Genomic DNA, 20,902 nt, shown 5'->3' with positions numbered 1-20,902 from the left:
CATTTTTAAAACAGCCATATCTATGACTGGAATTATGTCAAAGCTTCAAGGTGCAAAAAAAAAAAAGGTATCTATGTTTTAAAGAGTTTCACACAGGTGCTGAATTCATGTTGCCATGTCTTCCAAAATTCTAAGGATGGGTAAAGAAAAAAGCAAAAATATTTAGGACAAACCAGATAGGAATTTAAGGTGCTGCACAGGTAATCAGTACAGGTACGGGAAGTTATGAAAGGAAAAGTGAACCAAGAGAATAATAAGAGGCCCAAGAGGGAGACCTGAGACCCATCGTCAAGGGGAAAGATTAAGAAAAAAGGCCATTCCGTGAAACTAGAACATTGTGTGAGATAAATAAGGTTCAAACCAAGGTTCTTACCAACTAAGGCAATTCAAACATGTGTAGGAAATTAAAACCCACCCCTCTCCTAGAAAAACGAAATATCCTGGGAAATATTGAAAAGGCAGAATATTATATTTCCCCGGATAAGAAATGTTTTGAGGCAGAAAACAGACTCACTCTTAATAACCCCCACCTTTGTCAATGGGCCATTAAAATGCCTGAGCCAATCTATTCTACATAACAAGGATCCCCCTTCAGCACCAGGGTGATGGGATTAAGGCATGATAGTATTAGCCCTTTACCCATCTCACCACAGGGCACCTGGGAAGAAGCAATGCTCAAAAAAACCTTGGACTCCAAACACAGCCTAGCTAGAGCCCGCGATGCTCTAGCTGCTCGGCGGAGCGTCGCGCAGGCACTGTATGCTCCGCATGCAGGTGCGGAAGCCCCAAAAACCTCCAATACTGATAAGGAGTGTGGGCGGGCTGCTGGGTCCTCCAGAGCACCATACCGGAATGGTACCTGGTGCTCCTGGCAAGCACCGGTAATCCCGTACCGGTCGTAACCCATCACTGCTGTGGCTCAAGCGCTTTGCCAGTGAAAACAGAGCTCGGGAGGCTCCCCAGCTCTGTTTTTGCTGACAGAGGCACAGCGGGCCAGTCTAAGCACCTCGTGGGCCAGATCTGGCCCGCGGGCCTTGAGTTTGACACCCCTGCTCTATGGGTTATCTGACACAAAAACCCAAATGGAACAGGTTCTTATTAGAGTATCTATTGGAAGATGAGGTGTGAATTGAAAAGGAATTATTCTTTCAAGGACTTTGAATAAAAAAGGAAAGGAGAGACACTTGGTGGATATTAGGGCAAAGAAAAGGGTCAAATGAAGATTTCATTCTAATGAAGATCACACATAAACACTGTAGGAAGTTAGGACCCACCTAAACCTAGAAAATGCAATATTTTAGGAAGTATTAAAAAGGCAGAATATTTCCCCTAAAAAGAGAAGTAGAAACTCAGAGATGCAGAAACTCAGCCCCACCACCACCACCACCACCTTTATCAACGAGCCATTAATGCCTGGGCCAGTCTATTCTACGTAACAAAGATCTGCCCCCTTCAGGCAGAGCCATTTCATTGCCCTTCATTGCACCACCCACCGGGTTTCAACCAAACTTAGCACACTGACAACCTACAAAGCTAGCTATCATCTCTGACAGCAACCTATCAGGATACTCTTCCTGTGCCCCAGGAAGTTCAAAGCCCAGAGAGGGCATAAAACCCAGGGACTCTCAGCATCTCTTCCCTTTTCACCCAGGAGCTCCAAGGCATGTGATCCTGTCCACCATTAAAACCATCTTTTCAAAACAGCCTCCGTGTTTCCAGTGTTTTTCCCCCCACGTGAAACTGAACGCAGATGGGACATTTCTTCCAACAAAATGTTTTCAGGAGTCAGCTCCCCTCCCAAAATTGAAAGAAAACAGTTTACTGGCCTCAGACTAAAAAGAAGGAAAGAAGGGAGGTGGGATAAATGAAGGAAAGAGTGAAAAAGATCAGAATGAAGGATAGTATTAGAAAGCCCAGTGATCATTTTGGCTACCCACTCTTCTATAAATTGGGGGGTTGGTAATTCTGATAAATGCTAGCTAGAATTAGTACACTGTTTAAACTGAACTTGGATACAAAAAAATACAAAAATAATTATCGAAATCAGCAGGCTTCGGCAAACAAGAACAGTTGGTAAAGGTGAAGATAGAAATGATGGAAAAGCAGCGAACGTCTTCGTGGGAGATTTTGCTTATTAAATTTTCCCCACTCCAGTCAAAATCAAAATAGGCGGAGAGGTTGAGATTTGGAAAGACTGGATGGAGATAAATGCAACAGATCAAAAGAGATGAGACACATATAAAACCTCCACATGGTTGAAAGCCATACTCTTCCCTACATTCCTAAGATATCAATATTTAATGCTGCAGATATTCTCCAACTCTGCCTCCAAGCAATCTTGTTAAATTTCCCACCAGACCTTCTAAAGCTTATTCCAATATGGCTGGCCATCCCACTGCTAGAAACCTCCTAGATCAGTGTTTTTCAACCTTGGCAACTTGAAGATGTCCGGACTTCAACTCCCAGAATTCCCCAGCCAGCGAATGCTGCCTGGGGAATTCTGGGAGTTGAAGTCCGGACATCTTCAAGTTGCCAAGGTTGAAAAACACTGTCCTAGATAAACCTTCCTTACCCTGATGCCCTCCAGATGTGTTGGAAAGCACAGCTTCATCCTGGGTGGGAACCATGAAAATGGGAGTCCAACACATCTGGAGCACGTCAAGCTGGGTAAAGTTGTTTTAAAGTCACAAAATGATGTTGCTACCAGATCTTGTGAACCCGTCAATACGTGGTTGGGGAACGAGAGAGCCAAGGGTACCAATAAGGCCTAAAAGATCCTTGGTGGGTGGGCTACAGCAAGAGTACTGTGAACTTGGCAACTGACGATTAAATCTGTTTTAATATGCAGATTAAGCTCCGTAACTATTGATTCTGAATAACAAACACAGAGAAGCAAAGTTGTTTCTGAGCTGTATTTGCTGGGGATTGAAAGACACTGCAGTCCAACACAACTGGAAAACATCATATTGTGAAAGGTTGAGCAAGGGTATCCAGGGAAAAGTTGGCGTTGAACTTCCAAAACCTGCAAATTTAGGAGCTTTCAGCTATTAAATGTTCCAATTCTGAAGATCTTGGGCCTGGCATAGTAAGTAGGATATTATGGAGCCAAGCAATTATTATTTTCTTATTGGACATAAGAAATAGATCTAACTTCCAAGTTTAACCATATGGATGAGCCACGAGGGTGCAGTGGTTAGAGTGGAGTACTGCAGGCTACTTCTGCGGACTGCTGGCAGCCTGCAATTTGGCAGTTCAAATCTCACCAGGTTCAAGGTTGACTCAGCCTTCCATCCTTCCAAGGTGGGTAAAATGAGGACCCAGATTGTTGGGGGCAATAGGCTGATTCAGTAAACCGCTTAGAGAGGGCTATAAAGGATTGTAAAGCGACATATAAGTCTAAGTGCTATTGCTATATGAGGTACACAACTTCCAAGGAAGAAATGGTGAACTGAAGGCATCTTTACTTCAGAACCAATGACTTCAGTGGAACGAAGAGCTGAGAAACAAGATTCATCTCTGGATAAGGAGATGACTTCAGATTGCACACAAGTGCTCCACACATTTACTCTTCGCGAGAAGACTATAAGATAGTGATAAGAAGTCATTTCTTTATATATTTCTACCCTTTTTTTTTACTATGTTCTTATTTCTTTCTTTTTTTCTATTTTTCTTTGTATTTTGTCTTATCTGCACCTTCTATTTTTTTTCTTTTCTTTTTATAACGCAGCTTTTTCCAGAGCACATTTTGAACAACTAGACCTCATGGGAGGTTTCTTGGAGTTCTGTTTGAGCAAAGACTGAATTTGTGGAGCACCAGTTGTTGAAGATATGACTGTAAATGTGCTGTGTGTGTGTTTGTGTGTGTGTATTTGTTTTCGTAGATTTTCACAGGTACAGGTATGCAGGTTTTGGCATATTCAAGTCTTTTCCAGTGTAAGATTGAGAGTATCTTGGCGATTTTCGAAAAGGTCCCACTCGTCATCTTCAGGCTGGTGCCTTCGGCTTCGTGGTTGTGCGAGCAAAGCGTGATTGGAGCTGCCGTCTTTCTATAAATATTGGTGGGCGGGTGTGGAGTGCAGGCTTTGTTGCTGTAAGCAGATTGGTTGGCTGTGTTGTAACATCTTGATTAGTTGATGGAGTTGATGTTTGCAGATTAGTTGGCTGCTTCGTAACATCCTGTGTGGCTGAAGTACTGGCTGTGTGCCTATTGTTCTTTTGTGTTGTAACGACCTGGGTAATGGGCTGTGTGATGACATCCTGAGCTCAATTGTAGTGATATCCTGAGTCCTGTGCTGCAACCTCCTGGAAGGTTGGCTGCGTTGTAACATCCTGAGCCTTTGTGTTGTAACTCCTGAGTTCTGTGATGTAATGTCCTGAGCAGTTGGCTGAAGTGTAACATCCCGGGCTTTGGTTCCGAGTTTGCGGTCTGGCCATGTGTTCATGGCGTGTGTCAGTTTGCTTAGTGTGGGGGTCAGAGGGGGGTGCAGCAGTTGGTGATGCCGCCGTGGTTTGACTTCTGGATGGTGGTTGCATTTGGTCTATGGGATGGGTTTGAGTCTGGTGAGGGTGATTGGTGGTTGCATCCTGTGTTGTTCTGGCTCTGGTGTCAGTCTTCGTGACAAGCACAAAGCCGAAGGCACTAGCCTGAAGATGACGAGTGGGACCTCATTGAAACGTCGTCAAGATACTCTCAATCTTACATGGGAAAAGACCTGAATATGCCAAACCTGTGGGTTTGTGTGGACATCTGGAAACAAGCTCTAGTCAACAAACGAGCCCCACCCACCACCCAGGCCATTACAACACAAAACAACAATAGACACCCAGCCAGCACCAATCTGCACCAATCTACCAATCATGATACAACCACACAACCAATCATTCCACTTATTGAAACAAAGCCAGCACTCCACACACCCCCACCAAGATTTATAGAAAGACGGCAGCTCCGATCACGCTTTAAGCCCAAAACCCAGCCTGAAGATGGTGAGTGAGACCTCGCTGAAACGTTGCCAAGACAATCTCAATCTTGCACGGGAAAAGACCCAAGAGGAGGGAATATTTAAATTGGATTGATGTTAAATGAAGGCGTGATGACTTACTATGAACGTGTCCCACTGTTTTATTTGTATCTTCTTGTATATTTGTATTATATAGTTTTATAGTTTTGATATGGCCAAATGATTAAATCAATAAAGATTCTATTCTATTCCATACCATTCCAACCTAGCCTAAGCCAAACCTAGCCTATCCAAACCAATAAGAATCAGCTCTCCCCTTGATGGCGAACCAATGGCATGTCTGACACAGGTGACATATGAAGCCCATTCTGCGGACACGTGAGCCGTCCCCAGCTCAGCTCCACCACGCATGTGCGCGTGCCTCCTGCCGGCCAGCTGATTTTTAGGTCTCTGCCGCACTTACAGGAGATGCCCATGCAGGAGATGTGCATGCTTGTGTGGGGGGTTGCATGTGCATGCATGGTTGTGGGGGAAACACAGGTGGGGTGCGGTGTGCCCCCCTCGCGCCCTGTTTTTGTTTTTAGGAGGCTTCAGGGAGGCCTGCTAGACCCAAAATGAGGCACAGGGGGGGTCACATACATGTGTGTGGGGAGCGGGGAGTGTCACGCGCATGCGTGGGGGCGAAGGAGTCATGCGTGCATGCACAGGTGGCGGGGCCCATTGCATTATGGGTTTGGACATGCACACTCTCACTCACGCACATGTGATTTCAGCAGGCAAGGAGGAAAAAGGTTAGCCATCACTGAACTATATAAATCAACATATGGCAGTTTGTGTTCAGTTCAGTTCAGTTCAGTTGAGTTTATTTATAGGCCGCCCTTTTCCCTGAGGGGACTCAGGGCGGCTAACAACTTGTATGGGAGGGGGAGACATACAATAACATAAAAACACAATATATAATTAAAACCAAGCAACATTCATACAACATTCGGGTGGGGGCGGACTATGGTCTTACCCCCAGGCCTGGCGGGATAGCCAGATCTTGAGGGCTGTGCGGAAGGTCTGAAGGGTGGTGAGGGTACGAATCTCCACGGGGAGATCGTTCCAAAGGGCCGGAGCTGCTACAGAAAAGGCTCTCCTCCGCATAGTTGCCAGCCGGCACTGGCTGGCAGATGGCACTCGGAGGAGGCCTAATCTGTGAGATCTTATGGGTTGAGAGGAGGTGATTGGCAGGAGGCGGTCTCCCAAGTACGCAGATCCACTACCATGAAGGGCTTTGTAGGTAGTAAGAAGCACCTTGAAGCGCACACGGAGATCAACAGGTAGCCAGTGCAGCTCGCGGAGGATAGGTGTTATGTGGGCGAACCGAGGTGCACCCACAATCACTCGCGCGGCCGCATTCTGGACTAGCTGAAGCCGCCGGATGCTCTTCAAGGGCAGCCCCATGTAGAGCACATTGCAGTATTCCAGCCTAGAGGCTTGTGTGTTTTTATTCTAAACAGAATATACCCTCCTTCCCTTGCTACTTTTACCGAGTCTACATTCCACATTAGCTTATACATTATAGCTGCAATTTTTAATTTTCTCTCTTAGTTTTAATTAAAAAATAAAGCTCCTTTAAGCCTCTCACCCGACTGCCTAAAGAGCAGATTTAAAGTTGCATAATAAAGCGTTTAAGCCAAACAGACAGAAAGAGTTGCCAGAAGCCAATGATCAAACGTCGAAGCAATGCAATCATCGCGACCAAGCCAAGTGAGAGGAAAGTCAGCCAAAGAAAAAGCAGACAGAATTATGACTGCTTTTCTTCTCCTCCGTGGATCCCAGGAGTAGCTTTAGGAAAGGTTTACTCCATTCGCTTAACTCAGTTGCCAAAGTTTAGGTCTTCTTCTTCTTCCTCTTTTTTTTTTTTTTTTTGCGCTCATCCCCACAAAAAGTCAACAATAGAAAAATCCAGGAATGAAATCTCAAAGAAGGCCACTGGCCCGCTGAAGTGATATATAGCTAGGTTATGAATATACAGCAATCTTTCAAAGGCTAGGCCTTGCTATAGAAATGCAGCATGCACGGGGCCCAACTACAATGTGAAAGATAAAGAATATTAGCCAGTGTGTAAAATGAGTTGATTCTGGAGAATATAATCTCAGGTCTAAGAAAGTTTTTTAATTGTGTAGTGGGTACCGTTCCGGTACAGTGCTTCGGAGCCCCCCCTCCCCCCCCGGCACTCTTTACCGTGGTTTAAATCTGTTGGCGCTTCCGTGCATGCACATGGCGTGTACAGCACCTGTGTGATGCTCCGCTGAGCAGCTGGAGGCTTGCGGAAGTGCCATTTGACGCTACAACGCACGTGCGCATGCATGGGGGTGACGCCGGGGCTGTTCGAACCGTACTGGTTGGAACGGAATCCGGAACCCACCACTGATTAGAACTTTCACTTTTTTTTGCAGAAATTCGGTTAGAAAAAAAAAACAGAATGCCTTTGTAAAATGCCACTCTCTTAAATGGAACATGGGGGGGGGTCATTATATGAATATCTATCACGATATGTCATCACAATGTTTCTTTCTTCAGCGCATTTGTTCCTTGGCTGTCCTGTTAAAATTAACAACCCTGAGTGGTTTTGGAGCTTGGAATAGGTGGTTAAGGAACTGCAATAGTAAGAAATGGCCCTATACAATGGATGTTTCATTGTTTTAAAAGCAAATGAATAACTAACTCCTTACTGGGCACACTCCCAACGTTTCCTGAACTTTCTCGCACATAGTGTTATATAATATAATCCCAAGAAAATTAAATTTCCAAGGAAATGTAACTATAATTCAGGAGTTTATTTTTTCTTTTCTTTCAGCATAAGAACTTCTTTGTTTGGGCAAAGATATAAAAGCACAGCACTTTCCATTTCAAATAAACTTTTAACGTAAAGTAAGAAAAGTATTGGCAACATACCTGAAAAAGAACATAAACAGGGCCGCTGTTACACAGAATAAAAGGACCTATAAAAAGGGGGAAAAAACATTATTTAGACAACTAATCCCAATAAGTACTTCCAAACCAAAATCAGACTTCAGGAAGTTTTAAGTAATTCAGAGACCTCATTAGGCACATTTAAAAAAGTGAACTTTACAGTGTCAATAACAAATTTACAAAGAATAAGGTTTTTTTTTAAGGCACATATTTTAGCCACATATTCTAGCCACATATTTGGGGGTAGCAAGGCAGCCACTGGGTTAGTCAACATGCTTCTGTTTAAGCATTGCCTATTATTGTCAGTGGAGCAGTGGTGGGTTTCAAAAATTTTTGGGACCTCTTCTGTAGGTGTGGCCTGCTTTCCGGGTCCACTGGTGGAACCTCTTCTAACCGGTTCGGTAGATTTGACGAACCGGTTCTACCGAATAGGTGCGAACTGGTAGGAACCCACCTCTGCAGTGGAGGTACATTTTGTTGTTTTATGGGTGTAAGCCATCTAGAAATATGTGATTCGACTGAAAAAAAAAAAGGGGGGGAATTAATGAAGCAGAAATGTATATAAAAGATAGGGTAGAACAAGAACCAATGGGTGGAAACTAATCAAGGAGAGAAGCAACTTAGAACTAAGGAGAAATTTCCTGACAGTGAGAACAATTAATCAGTGGATCAACTCGCCTGCAGAAGTTGCAAACGCTCCAACACTGGAAGTTTTAAAGAAGAGATTGGATAACCATTTGACTGAAGTAGTATAGGTTTTCCTGCCTAAGCGGGGGGTTGGACTAGAAGACCACTAAGGTCCCTTCCAACTCTGTTATTGTGTTGTATTATAACAACATGAACAACGTTCTTATAATACACACATCAAAAATATAATAGAGAATTCTATCATTAAGTAGTACAATGTGCAATAAATACGAATTAAACCAAAAAAGCCTTTCAACAGAATAGAACAGAGTTGGAAGGAACCTTGGAGGTCTTCTAGTCCAACCCCCTGCTCAGGCAGGAAATCCTATACCATTTCAAACGAATGGCTGTCCAATCTCTTCTTTAAAACTTCCATATTGGAGCACTGCCATCATGTCACCCCTAGTCCTTCTTTATTTCAAACTAGACATATCCAATTCCAGTAACCGTTCTTTATATGTATTAGCCTCCAGTTCCCTAATCATCGTCAGGAGCTGAGGTGGTGCAGCGGTTAAAGTGCAATACTGCAGGCTACGTCTACCGACTTCCTGCAATTTGGCAGTTCAAATCTCACCAAGCTCAAGGTTGACTCAGCTTTCCATCCTTCCTCAGTGGGTAAAATGAGGACCCAGATTGTTGGGTGGGGGTGGCGGCAATACACTGATTCTATAAACCGCTTAGAGAGGGCTGTAAAATCACTGTGCAGTGGTATAGAAGTAAGTGCTATTGGTATCTTTGTTGCTCTTCTCTGAATTCTTTCCAGAGTCTCAACATCTTTTTTATATATTGTGGAGACCAAACCTGGATGCAGTATTCCAAGTGTGGTCTTACCATAAGGCAGGGGTGTCAAACTCAAGGCCCCGCGGCCCGGATCCAGCCCACAGGGTGCTTGGAAGTGGCCCACAGGGCTGCCCCGGAAACAGCAAAGGACCGGCCTATGGTGCCTCTGCCAGCAAAAATGGAGTTTGGGCGATCCACTCCATTTTCGCTGGCAGAGAGGTGCAGGAGGATGTCTCCAGCCCCGCCAGGGCCACCAGAGGTGCCCCAAACACGAGTAATGGCGAGCTGGCCATGCCTGAGCTGGCCACACATACCCAGGTCAAACCCAACCCTGATGCGGCCCTCAATGAAATCAAGTTTGACACTCCTGTCGCAAGGCATTATAAATGATTTATAATTGTTTCTATTCTCCCTCCTATCCACCTGCATCCATCAATCTACTGCAATGGTGCTTGTATCTGGATTTACTGCAGATTAAGCAACCATTAGCAAGAGTCTACAGATGTGGCCAAACCGTGAGCACTCTCTGACTTGAGTTGCACATATAAACACTCCTTGCAACACCCTGTTACATTCCATTGCTACCTACTAGCATAAACCCTCGCACAATTTCAGCAGAGGCACACTAACACACTTAGCTTTCAGCATGTCAGTTCAAGTTAATTATTTCATTTTATCTCAGCAGCGGGTGAAGTTGGCAGCCGTTCAAATGGCTACAGGGCACTTTTTTGGTCAACATAGGAGCATGTGATTAAATAAAGACTGTGGGTTCACAGTAAGCTCTTTTCACCTTTTGTGAAAGGCGAAAACTAACTTGTGTTAATTTTTAATTGCTGTTCTAAAACAAATGTGTTTATAATCGTTAGTGCTACTTTGATAGTCCATAAAAAGAAAGATGACATTTGGAAAAAAAAATTCTTTCTCGCTTTCTCCATTGTCGATAGGATTAACATTTGATGTTTACCAACTCCCCAAAAGCCTTTGTTTTTCAATAGCTGCACAGCTTGAAAATTAGTTAAAGGTAAAAGTTTCTCCTGTGCAGTTGTGTTTGATTCTAGGGGCTGGTGCTCATCTCTATTTCTTAGCCGAGGGAGCCCGTGACCCGTCAAAAGCGCGGACGGCAAAAGCGCGATCGACAAAATCGCGCCTTTGACGTCATCACAGCGCGACGAAAAAGATCGAAAAATTCAAATAAAAATTAATAAAAATTAAATTAAAGCAAGCCGATTCACATAAAGGTAAGGGTTAGGTTTAGGGTTAGGGTTAGGGTTAGGGTTAGGTTAAGGGTTAGGGTTAGCTTTAGAGCGTTAGCGTTAGGGTTAGGTTAAGGGTTAGCGTTAGGTTTTTCTTTACTTTAACGGTTAGGTTTAGGGTTAGGTTTAGGGTTAGGTTAAGAGTTAGGTTTAGGGTTAGGTTTAGGGTTAGGTTTGGGGGGCTTAGGGTAAGGTTTTCGCTTTATTTTTACATTTTCCTAACTTTTTCGTCGCGCTGTGATGATGTCACAGCGCACTTTTGTCGAGCGCGATTTTGTCCTACGCACTTTTGTGGTGGAACCGAGGGAGCCAGCACTGTCCGAAGCCATTTCCATCACCATGTGACCATATGTCACCACAGAGGTGGTATTCAGCAAGTTCTGACCAGTTCTGGAGAACCAGTAGCAGAAATTTGGAGTAGTTCAGAGAACCGGCAAATACCACCTCTGGCTGGCTCCACCTCCATCTATTCTCTGCCTCCCGAGTCCCAGCTGATCGGGAGGAAATGGGGATTTTGCAGTATCCTTTCCCTGGAGTGGGTTGGAATGAAGATTTTACAGCATCCTTCCCCTGCCACGCCCACCAAGCCACGCCCACCAAGCCACACCCACAGAACCGGTAGTAAAAAAATTTGAATCCCACCACTGACGTCACCAAAGATGCATCGAACTCTGTTACCTTCTCACTGAAATGGTATCTATTTATCTATTTGCATTTGCATGCTTTCAAACATGGAAGTCCAACAAATTATAAGAGTAATGCAATACAAGTAGTACTCAGCAGATTTAAAAAAAAAACCTTTTTATGATTGTATGATTTCTTTGGTTCCACCACAAATGCGCGAACGACAAAAGCGCGCCTGACTAAACCGCGGTGACAAAACCGCGCCGACAAAACCGCACGATGAAGGACCGACGAAGGAGCCCTGAAGCACGCTGACAACAGCGCACCGACAGAAGCGCACTGTAACCTAACCCTAAACCTAACCCTAAAACTAACCCTAAACCTAACCCTAAATCTTACCTTAACTTAAATCGTGCTTCTGTCGGCGCGCTGTTGTCGGCGCGCTGTTGTCGGCGCGCTGTTGTCGACGCGCTTTTGACATCACGGTTTTAGCGCCGCAGTTTTGTCGGCGCGCTTATGACGTTTGCGCTTTTGTCGGGTCACGGATTTCTTTACCCATATTTTAAATAATTCCAAGTCTAAGGTTGGAATTAGTTGTGGCTTACTTACGACAATGACAAAGTACCGTATTTTTTGCACTATACGATGCTCCGGGCTATAAGACGCGCCTAGCTTTTGGGGTGGAAAACAAGAAGAAAAAATCTGCCTCTGCCTCCCAGCAACCATCCGGTATTCATCTGGTTAGCGTCCTTGCAGCAAACAGCCTGCAAGCTTCAGCACATTATCGCAGCCTGATTGAACACGAGCAGCTGATTGGTGGATGGATCGGCCTCCCGGAATACCGCTGATCAGCAGTTCCATACTGCAGGGATCGCCACCACCTATCGCTGCCTCCTCATGTCCTGTTTTCGGCCTCCACGCATCCCTACCACTGGTGGCAAATGGTGGTGGTGAACGGCAGCAGCGATCCAGAGGCCACAAATGAGGTGCACAGAGGCCAAAAATGAGGCATGTGGAGGCTGAAAATGGCCAGCAAGTGGGGGCCGGCAGATGGATGGGGCTTCAGCAACATTCGCTCTATAGGTCATACAGCCACTTTAAGGAGGGGGGAGTGCATCTTATTGACCGAAAAATATGGCAATCCCAGGTTGTATGATATAATCAAAAGCAATTCTATTAAAACCTGTTTTGTTCCCGCAGAAAGAAAATGTATATTAAAAAAAAACGCAAATAAAATCACACAAATAAAAATAGCATCATCTGGACTCTATAAAATTCTATCGTAGAACCAGCTCAATATGCTGTATGTTAGAATTTCTATCTGAAGGTATCTTAAAAATATAGGCCCATCTTGTTCAGCATGCTGTACTGCACTACAACTAGACAAACATATCTGAAATATTTTTAACCGGGGCAAAAGGGTCATTAGATCCTTTCAAATGTGTGTTTTTCTTACTGTCCATATCAAGTGCTAATTAATTTCACTGAATGACTCCCATGTTCTGGTATTATGAGAGAAGGTAGGGGGGGAAATCTATTTCCTCCACATTGTCCTGTTATTTCCCGTTGCCTTTATTTCTGCAAGCAGTCTCTTCCTCTATTGCTTTAAAGCAGGCCCCTTAACTTCTAAATATATTCAGCATATGTGATTTAAAAATATTTCTGTTGTTCTTTTTTTTTAGTTCCACTGTACTACTTGGGAAAACATCATTATTCACATTTAGAAAAAGAATATCATCAGAAATGTTCCAAAGACAGAGGGATGGCTTTAAGACTGCAGAGTATAAAGGGATGGTAAATGGTGATAATCATATAGTTGCATTAAATGATGGAGAAAACTGGAAAGCTTTCTTCCAGATACTGGGAAAATAGAAGAGAAAACTGACATACTGAGACACGTACTATGTTAGAAATCAAGCTTTGTAGATTTCTCTACAAATTTAAATCCTAACCCTCTTTCCCCTTGCGTTATACATGGTAACCTGAAAGAATGTGGAGGCATAACTGGACTCAACAAGTGTGCACCAATTTCGAATTTAGGAATCTTTTCCCAAAGTTTTAAATTTATACTCTATTAACTGGATACCCATGCTTCATGGCGAAACTATGTGATCGGGCAATGCAGGAGAAATCTGGTTCATTCTGTTGGCTTAGTGGTGGTCGTTGATTGAAACACTTCCTTGAGTCCGGAAGCAGTTCCATAGTTGGAAGGCGTAGATGTTTTGGTGAGATGCCGAAGTTTAGTACTGTAAGAAGTCCCAGACCGCTCCTGAGTGAAGGAGTGGAACATCTGCCAGTTTGAACTGAGGTAACGGAATGTGAGGCAACTGGCAGTTGGAACAGAGTTCTCTTCAGGTGGGGAGGGGGAGTAGAACTCCTTAGCATCAGAGCATGTTAATTACTGTATAAGAAATACTAATGATCTGATGGTCATTTCAAAAAATACTTTCTTAGCAAGCACCTAGAAGCCAAGAAGAACATAAGTGCCAAATTTCAAGCTTGTAGTCTTTACGGTTCTGGGGATTTTGTGATGAGTGAGTGGTACCTGGCTTTTATATATACTATATAAAGATTATTATGTAACAAAATTGTGTACAAATGATGAATATGTAATTACTAAAATGCATCAACTTGAAATTTGAAACATTAGAAAACGTACAATGTAATATCTGATAAAGTGGATATATCCTTTAGAGGATATATTTCTGGGCAGCTTTCTTCTCCCCCCAAAAAATCTGAAATCTGTTCAAAAATATGTACTTGTTTGATTATCTTGAATGCTCCTTCAGAGAATGTGCCAATTACAGTAGATTTTATCAGCATACATAATGTTTCAGTTGGATTCTGCTGAGACAACATCCTCTTATAGCTAGCTAGCTGTTCCCAGAAAATAATAGATTTTGGTAAGTAATCTTAATCTGAGCTCTCCATGGTCCTGTTTTTAATCCACCTTCTAAGTAACCTGGCTTTTGACTGCGCCTTCCTTTACTGTTACCTACATAATCTAAGGCATTGGGAGGTGAAATAATATACAAATTTAATACACAGTATTAAAAGCAACAATAGCAACAACAAAAACTAGAGTTAGAAGCATCCCCCAAATGTACATGGAGCAGGAAAGATGAGAGTGGCATAAATAGAGTATGTCAAGAACGCTATCGTGATCCTATATAAAGAAAGAAAGAAATTGGGTGAACCAGAAAATGATCTTGGAACTGCTCTAAACCACAGCTGACCAATAAGGTCTGATCTATTTTCAGATAAATAATAATAAGTGAACAAAAAATGCCTTTCAGAATCCTAACTTTTCCAAACTAATTTGCATCATTTTCTGTTACTGAGGTAACTTCCCTCACAAAATGTTTTCCCCATCAGGTTCAAGGCTTTCTCATCCTTGGGCCTCCATTGTACATATTTGTTGAAGGCTGAATATACTGCTATCAAGGGGTGGGGTGGGGGTGGGGGGCTCAGCAGTTAAAGACACCGAGTTTGTCAGCTGGATAGCTGACAGTCCAGGTTCAAGACCCAAGCAACGCACAATGGGGTGATCTCCCATTACTTGCTCCAACTCCTGCCCACATAGCAGTTTGAAAGCATGCAAATGCAAGTAGATAAATAGGTGCCACTTTGGTGGGAAGGTAACAGCGTTCCATGCGCCTTTGGTGTAGTCATGCTGGCCACCTGACCCTGGAAATTGTCTTTGGACCACTTTGGCTGCCTCAGCTAAGAAATGGAGATGAGCACTCCCTCCTAGACATCAATGGACAAAGGAACCCTTTCCTGACAGTGAGAACAATTAACCAGCAGAATGGCTTGCCTTCAGAAGTTGTGGGTGCTCCATCACTGGAAGCTTTTAAGAAGACACTGGACAGCCATTTGTCTGAAATAAGGTATAAGGTCCTCTTGCTTGAGCAGGGGGTTGGACTAGAAGACCCCCAAGGTCCCTTCCAACTCTGTTATTCTGTTCTGTTGTATCTTTTTACTGCTGTCAAACTGAAAACCCTTTTTTTCTATAGGATTAGCAAAACACAATTGCCATACAATAGCAAGAATATAATGTCTTATTATATAAAGAATGCGGTAGTTCAGTGGCAAAGACATTGAGCTTGTCAATCAGAAAGATTGGCAGTTCGGAGGTTCGAATCCCTAGTAACGTGTAATGGAGTGAGCTCCCATTACTTCTCCCAGCTTCTGCCAACCTAGCAGTTTGAAAGCAGGTAAAAAATGCAAGTAGAAAAAATCGGAACCACCTATGGTGGGAAGGGAACAGCATTCCGTGCGCCTTCGGGGGTTGAATCATGCCGGCCACATGACCACGGAGACGTCTTTGGACAGCGCTGGCACTTCGGCTTTGAAACGGAGATGAGCCCTGGCCCCTAGAGTTGGGAACGACTAGCACATGTGTGCAAGGGGAACCTTTACTTTTAACTAACGTCTTATTATGTGGTGGGAAAGTTACAGTTCTGCTTCCATCTGATCCCCTAAGAATAAACGCCCTGAAACATTAAACAAAACTAATGTAAAAATGCTCAGACTCTTGATTATTTACATCTAGAGAATCCCTCAGTAAAATACTCAAATATAAACATACAGATAGGATTCAGTTAGCCTCAACAAGGAAGAAGCCAAGTGATCATGAAACAAAGTGAAATGTATTCTTAAAAAATACGTCTTTGAAGAACAAAGGAGTGAGTGGTTGTTTTTGGACTCGTGTTCTGCTTCTCCTAGTAAACTGATCGATCACTGTTGGAAAAGATTTCTACACTAGAGGAGCCATTTGTCTGATCCAGCAGAACACTCCTTTAAAAAGCTTACATATTATGTTTTATATCGCATACAATCGTAACTGTGTATTCAGCAGGAAACAAAGCTGAAAATGACCCAATGGTCTATTGGAATTTTACATCATTTTTTCCCCCCTTGCCATGACCCATTTAAAATTGATTGATGTCTGAAACCTAATAAAATGAGACTTTTGCAATAGAACTCCTTGAGATCTTCCAGCTGTATAAATAGCTCTATCATTCAATAGAAAGAATGGAAGAATTTTGAACTATTGGTGCCCACTTTTAACTTATCTTTGTGGTTAGCTTTTCCTAGATTGTTTTACTAGATGTTCCTTAAAGAAGCAGAAGTTCTTGTATTATATGATTCTTACGTAAGCAAGCTTGTTCATGGAAAAAGAATGAAAGTGGAAACAGAACTAAAAATGGATGAAAACGTTTAATTTTGTTTTATAGGCTCAATATATTAAAAAGATAAGCGATCTACAAGATAAAAATAAAGATTGAAAAAACATAGATACTGCAATAAATATGTAAGATGCCAGGAACTGTTTAGAAATCATAAATAAAAGAGATGAAATATGTAAAATATGTAAAAACAGCTTTATTTTTAAACCTTGAAGTGAATTTGACCACAAAGATCATACTGACCATTCTTTATAATATGAATAAAAAGCCAATTCACAGACTTAAGAGTGAACCCAATCTAGGGTTTTAATACTGTAGTGATAATATTTTTAATAATGCAACACTATTTAACTATACCCCAAGCTTCTTAAGTCCAACATTCATAACTTGATCATTTCTAAGATTTAATATTAACTTCTTTAAATCTTATTTATCTTCCCAAAATTGTATTAAAGAGACCAGGATAAGACAATCCATGTGTTGACTCCTGTCAATTATATTATACTTCAACACAAAAAGATTCAACATCCAACCCTTCTTAAATATCCACTGAGATGTCCAACCGGAAAAATAAATTTTTCGTGAATTAATCTCACTTTAAACTGTGTCTGATATAACATCCAATATGAATGAATGTTACTGTATTATGACCCTAGCTGATCAAAGGTTAACATATTTTAAAACATAACACTTATTAAAACAATACATTAAAAGTTCTTGTAAAGCACAAATAAATTAATAATACTCAATAAATAAATAGAATCAAGATCACATGAAGGCCACACTTGAATACTGCATTCAGTTTTGGTCGTCACGATGTAGAAAAGATGTGGACACTCTAGAAAGAGTACAGAGAAGAGCAACAAAGATGATTAGGGGACTGGAGACTAAAACATAGGAAGAACTGTTGCAGGAACTGGGTATGTCTAGTTTAATAGAAAGAAGGACTAGGGGAGACATGATAGCAGTCTTCCAATATCTCAGGGGTTGCCACAAAGAAGAGGGAGTCAAACTATTCTCCAAAGCACCAGAGGGTAGAACAAGAAGCAATGAGTGGAAACTAATCAAGGAAAGAAGCAACTTAGAACTGAGGAGAAATTTCCTGACAGTTAGAACAATTAATCAGTGGAACAGTTTGCCTCCAGAAGTTGTGAATGCCCCAACACTAGAAGTTTTTAAGAAGATGTTGGATAGCCATTTGTCTGAAACGGTATAGGGTTTCCTGCCTAGGCAGGGGGTTGGACTAGAAGACCTCCAAGGTCCCTTCCAACTCTGCTATTGCATTGTATTGTAAATCATAGGTTTAGAATTCCAAAACACTTTCCAATATAATACCATGTTTTTCCGCTGCCAGTGAAAATAAGGACAGTGTCTTATTTTCTTTTGACCCCCGAAATAAGCTCTTGGCCTTATTTTCGGGGAGGTCTTATTATTTTTGAGATGCAGGAGGCAGTAAGCATGGTCACCTCGTGGCTGCTGCTGTGTTGCAATATTTTCAGGGAAGGCTTATTTTTGGGGGATGGCTTATTTTAGCGCATGCACTCAAAAGCCCAATTGGGCTTATTATCTGGGGAAGTCTTATTTTCAGGGAAACAGGGTAGGTAATTTAGGATCTTCAGAAGGTTCAATGTATCAATCCAAATTGAAGAATTCAGAAATGTTTAATTGAATTAGCTATTATTCATCAGATTTAGATAGTACACATTTTTCCTGCATTCTTCTTCCTTCAGCAAAAGATTTACTTCTAAATTGGGAATATTCCAAAGCGTTGACTTTTTATATGGACAGAGATCAACTTCATATTTCCATTCTCAAATCTTACAAATATGTTCTACATCCTTTAATGCTGAAAAAATAACTGAATTTCGTCCAAAAGAAGACCTAACAAGCAAAATAGGAATGAGGTAACAACTTTGTATTTTTGCCCATAACCTTTTTTTGGGGGGGAAATGGCTTTCACAAATAGATTAAAAAATAACCTTAAAGGTAAAGTTGAAAATCTAAAAAAATAAAAATGACAGGAAAGTAACAATTTAGATGGATAAGAACTTTGCCTAATCCATCCTAAGATGCTCAATGATGTATAATTTTTTTTCAAGAATCTAAGACATATGAATCCCTCCTAGTATATACATTTTAACACCGTTTATTCTTCTCCATAAATTCATGACAATTTTCAACTAGTTATACCTATATTAATCTGGTAATTTTTTCCCATATTAATATTGGTATACGTTTTGCTAGTTGTAGATGTTTAAATTAATGGGTAAAGATATTTTCCTGGGGATAACTATTACAATATTTAAAGTACAATAAACAAAACCACATATTTATGATTCTGCATAGACATATTAGATCCCAATGAAAGTCTATTTGACTCTTCAGCTCCTCCACAAATTTAGGCACATAATTTTGATAATTATCAATCAGACCTAAATATCATGTGCTCATAGTAACAATTTCACTTCAGTTGCACATTTTTAAAACTCTTAACAGGAAGGAAGTTGAACACTTTTAAGTTCCTGGGCACATGAGGCTATTGGAGTTGGGGTTTTTTTTTAATCCCCCCACACACACATATTATTATGCAGCTGTTCTGGTTTTATCACTGAACAGCTGCTTTGTAGATCGCTGACAGGCCCAGACAAACCTCAGAACTGGATATGAAAATTGAGGAGCAGGAAGAAAGAGACAGCAGTATCCAATCTTCTACTGCACAACCAACGTAGAAATGCTTATTTTCTTCTATAATCAAGCAACAAAACGAGAGGAAAACTGCAAATATACTCATACTGTTTTTGTCTAAAAGTTAAGTAGGAGATGCAAAGCAAGGGAGAAACCACTGCAGAAATTTTACGATCTGCACTTTAAGATGTACGCTATGAACAAGCATTAATAATAAATTTTCTGAGATTCAACTATTTGCAAAAAAGTATGAGGTTTAGATTCTCAATCAACAAGGTCATAGTTGTCCCAAAGGTGCGTTTTTATTCCCTTTCAAAAGGCAACTGGACTGTTTTTCTTGAGAAAGAAGAAGCAACTTTGCTTCATCCAAGGAGCTTCATTGAATTATGAGATTTAGAATTGTTTGAGACCAGCACTTCCAAAAGGGTTGTGTGTGTTAGTGTGCCTGGTTTTGCATGGGGATAATACTTGCATACGGTTTGAGATCTTTGTAGTGACGTTCCAAAATGCAATTTTCTGCACTATTACCCTAACCCCTGTTCTTAAAATTAATTAATTTAGAAATGATTCTCCACCAGACACCAAAAACGGAAAATAGAATGTCTACACATTTTGCCAAAAGCAACTGCAATTCCTTTGGGACATTATTCCCATATCCTACACAGGGGTGGGCTTCAAACATTGCAGCAATGGCTTGCTGCCCTGTTACTGGGTGGGCGGGGCCATGTTAGGCGTAGCCTAGTCGGCTTTCTGCGCTACGGTAGGGGAGGATCGTTTTTCACCCTCCCAAGGCTCCAGAGACTTTCCCCAAGCCTCTGGGAGGGCAAAAACTTCTTCCTCCGGGCTCCGAAGACCCTCTGGAAGCCGGAACTTTCGGTAGGCCCGTTTTCACCCTCCCCAGGCTCCAGATGCTTTCCTCGAGCCTCCGGGAGGACGGAAATGCTTCCCCCGGGCTCAGGAGGCCCTCTGGTGGCTGGAAACCTTCCAGACTTCCAGAACCTCTGGTAGGCCCGTTTCCCCCTCACCTCCCTGAGCCTCCGCACGGGCCCTGCACTTACTTGGCATGATGAACAGGCCACGTGGAGACTCCTGGGAGGGTTGAGGCGGGAGAGGTTGGGCAGGAGGCGCCAGCCAGCGGTGGCATTTGGGGGTTTGCAGAACTGGGCAGAATCCTAGCTAGAGGATCGCCCAAACCCATGTGAATGCGGCCCACCCGTGATCCTACGCATAAGTCTTCCCTTTTTCTCATTGCTCTTTCTATAAAAGCTCACATTCTTCAGTCAGGATGTCACAATAATGTCAGAAAAAAAGAACACAGGACAACAACATGTGTTCTGGAAGCCAAAATATCTAAGCTCCTCTGTAAGGTCCTAAGCTCCTCTGTATCAAACTGTAAGGTCCATCCTCCGGAATGCATTGATGATTTCGGGAGAGACCGAAGCAGTAGGGAAACTACCCAATCCTTATCAGGCACACATCCCCTAGTCTCAACACTCTTTACATCAGGGGTCTCCAACCTTGGCAACTTTAAGACTTGTGGACTTCAACTCACAGAATTCCTCAGACAGACATGCGTGGAATTCACGTTACAGAATTCCACAACTGGAATGAACTTTTGCTGAGAATTCTGGAGACCAATCTCCATATATTTGAAAGGTAATTCGGTCTGGCCTTATTGAGATGCTTTTTTTAAAATGCCTGTCTAGTATGATCTAGCAAAGTGGATGCACTCCAGTTCCACCGATTAAACAGTGTCATT

General features: G+C 42.2%; 1 protein-coding gene across 1 annotated transcript in view; it reads right to left on the bottom strand.

Moving 5' to 3' along the window:
• The window catches only part of TMEM135 (transmembrane protein 135), a 177,313-nt gene that overhangs the window by 54,827 nt on the left and 101,584 nt on the right, over positions 1–20,902 (bottom strand). The window contains exon 6 of the mRNA XM_087721069.1: positions 7,905–7,951. Coding sequence (XP_087577195.1) covers positions 7,905–7,951 — 47 coding nt within the window. The remainder of the gene's footprint in view (positions 1–7,904; positions 7,952–20,902) is intronic.

The sequence above is a fragment of the Thamnophis sirtalis genome, unplaced genomic scaffold (genome assembly GCF_051295495.1).
Source record: "Thamnophis sirtalis isolate CommonGarterSnake01/CBP01778 unplaced genomic scaffold, rThaSir2_p1.2 scaffold_8, whole genome shotgun sequence".
NCBI lineage: Eukaryota > Metazoa > Chordata > Lepidosauria > Squamata > Natricidae > Thamnophis > Thamnophis sirtalis.
Note: the sequence above shows the minus strand (reverse complement) of the source record. Positions and strands in the feature narration are given on the sequence as shown.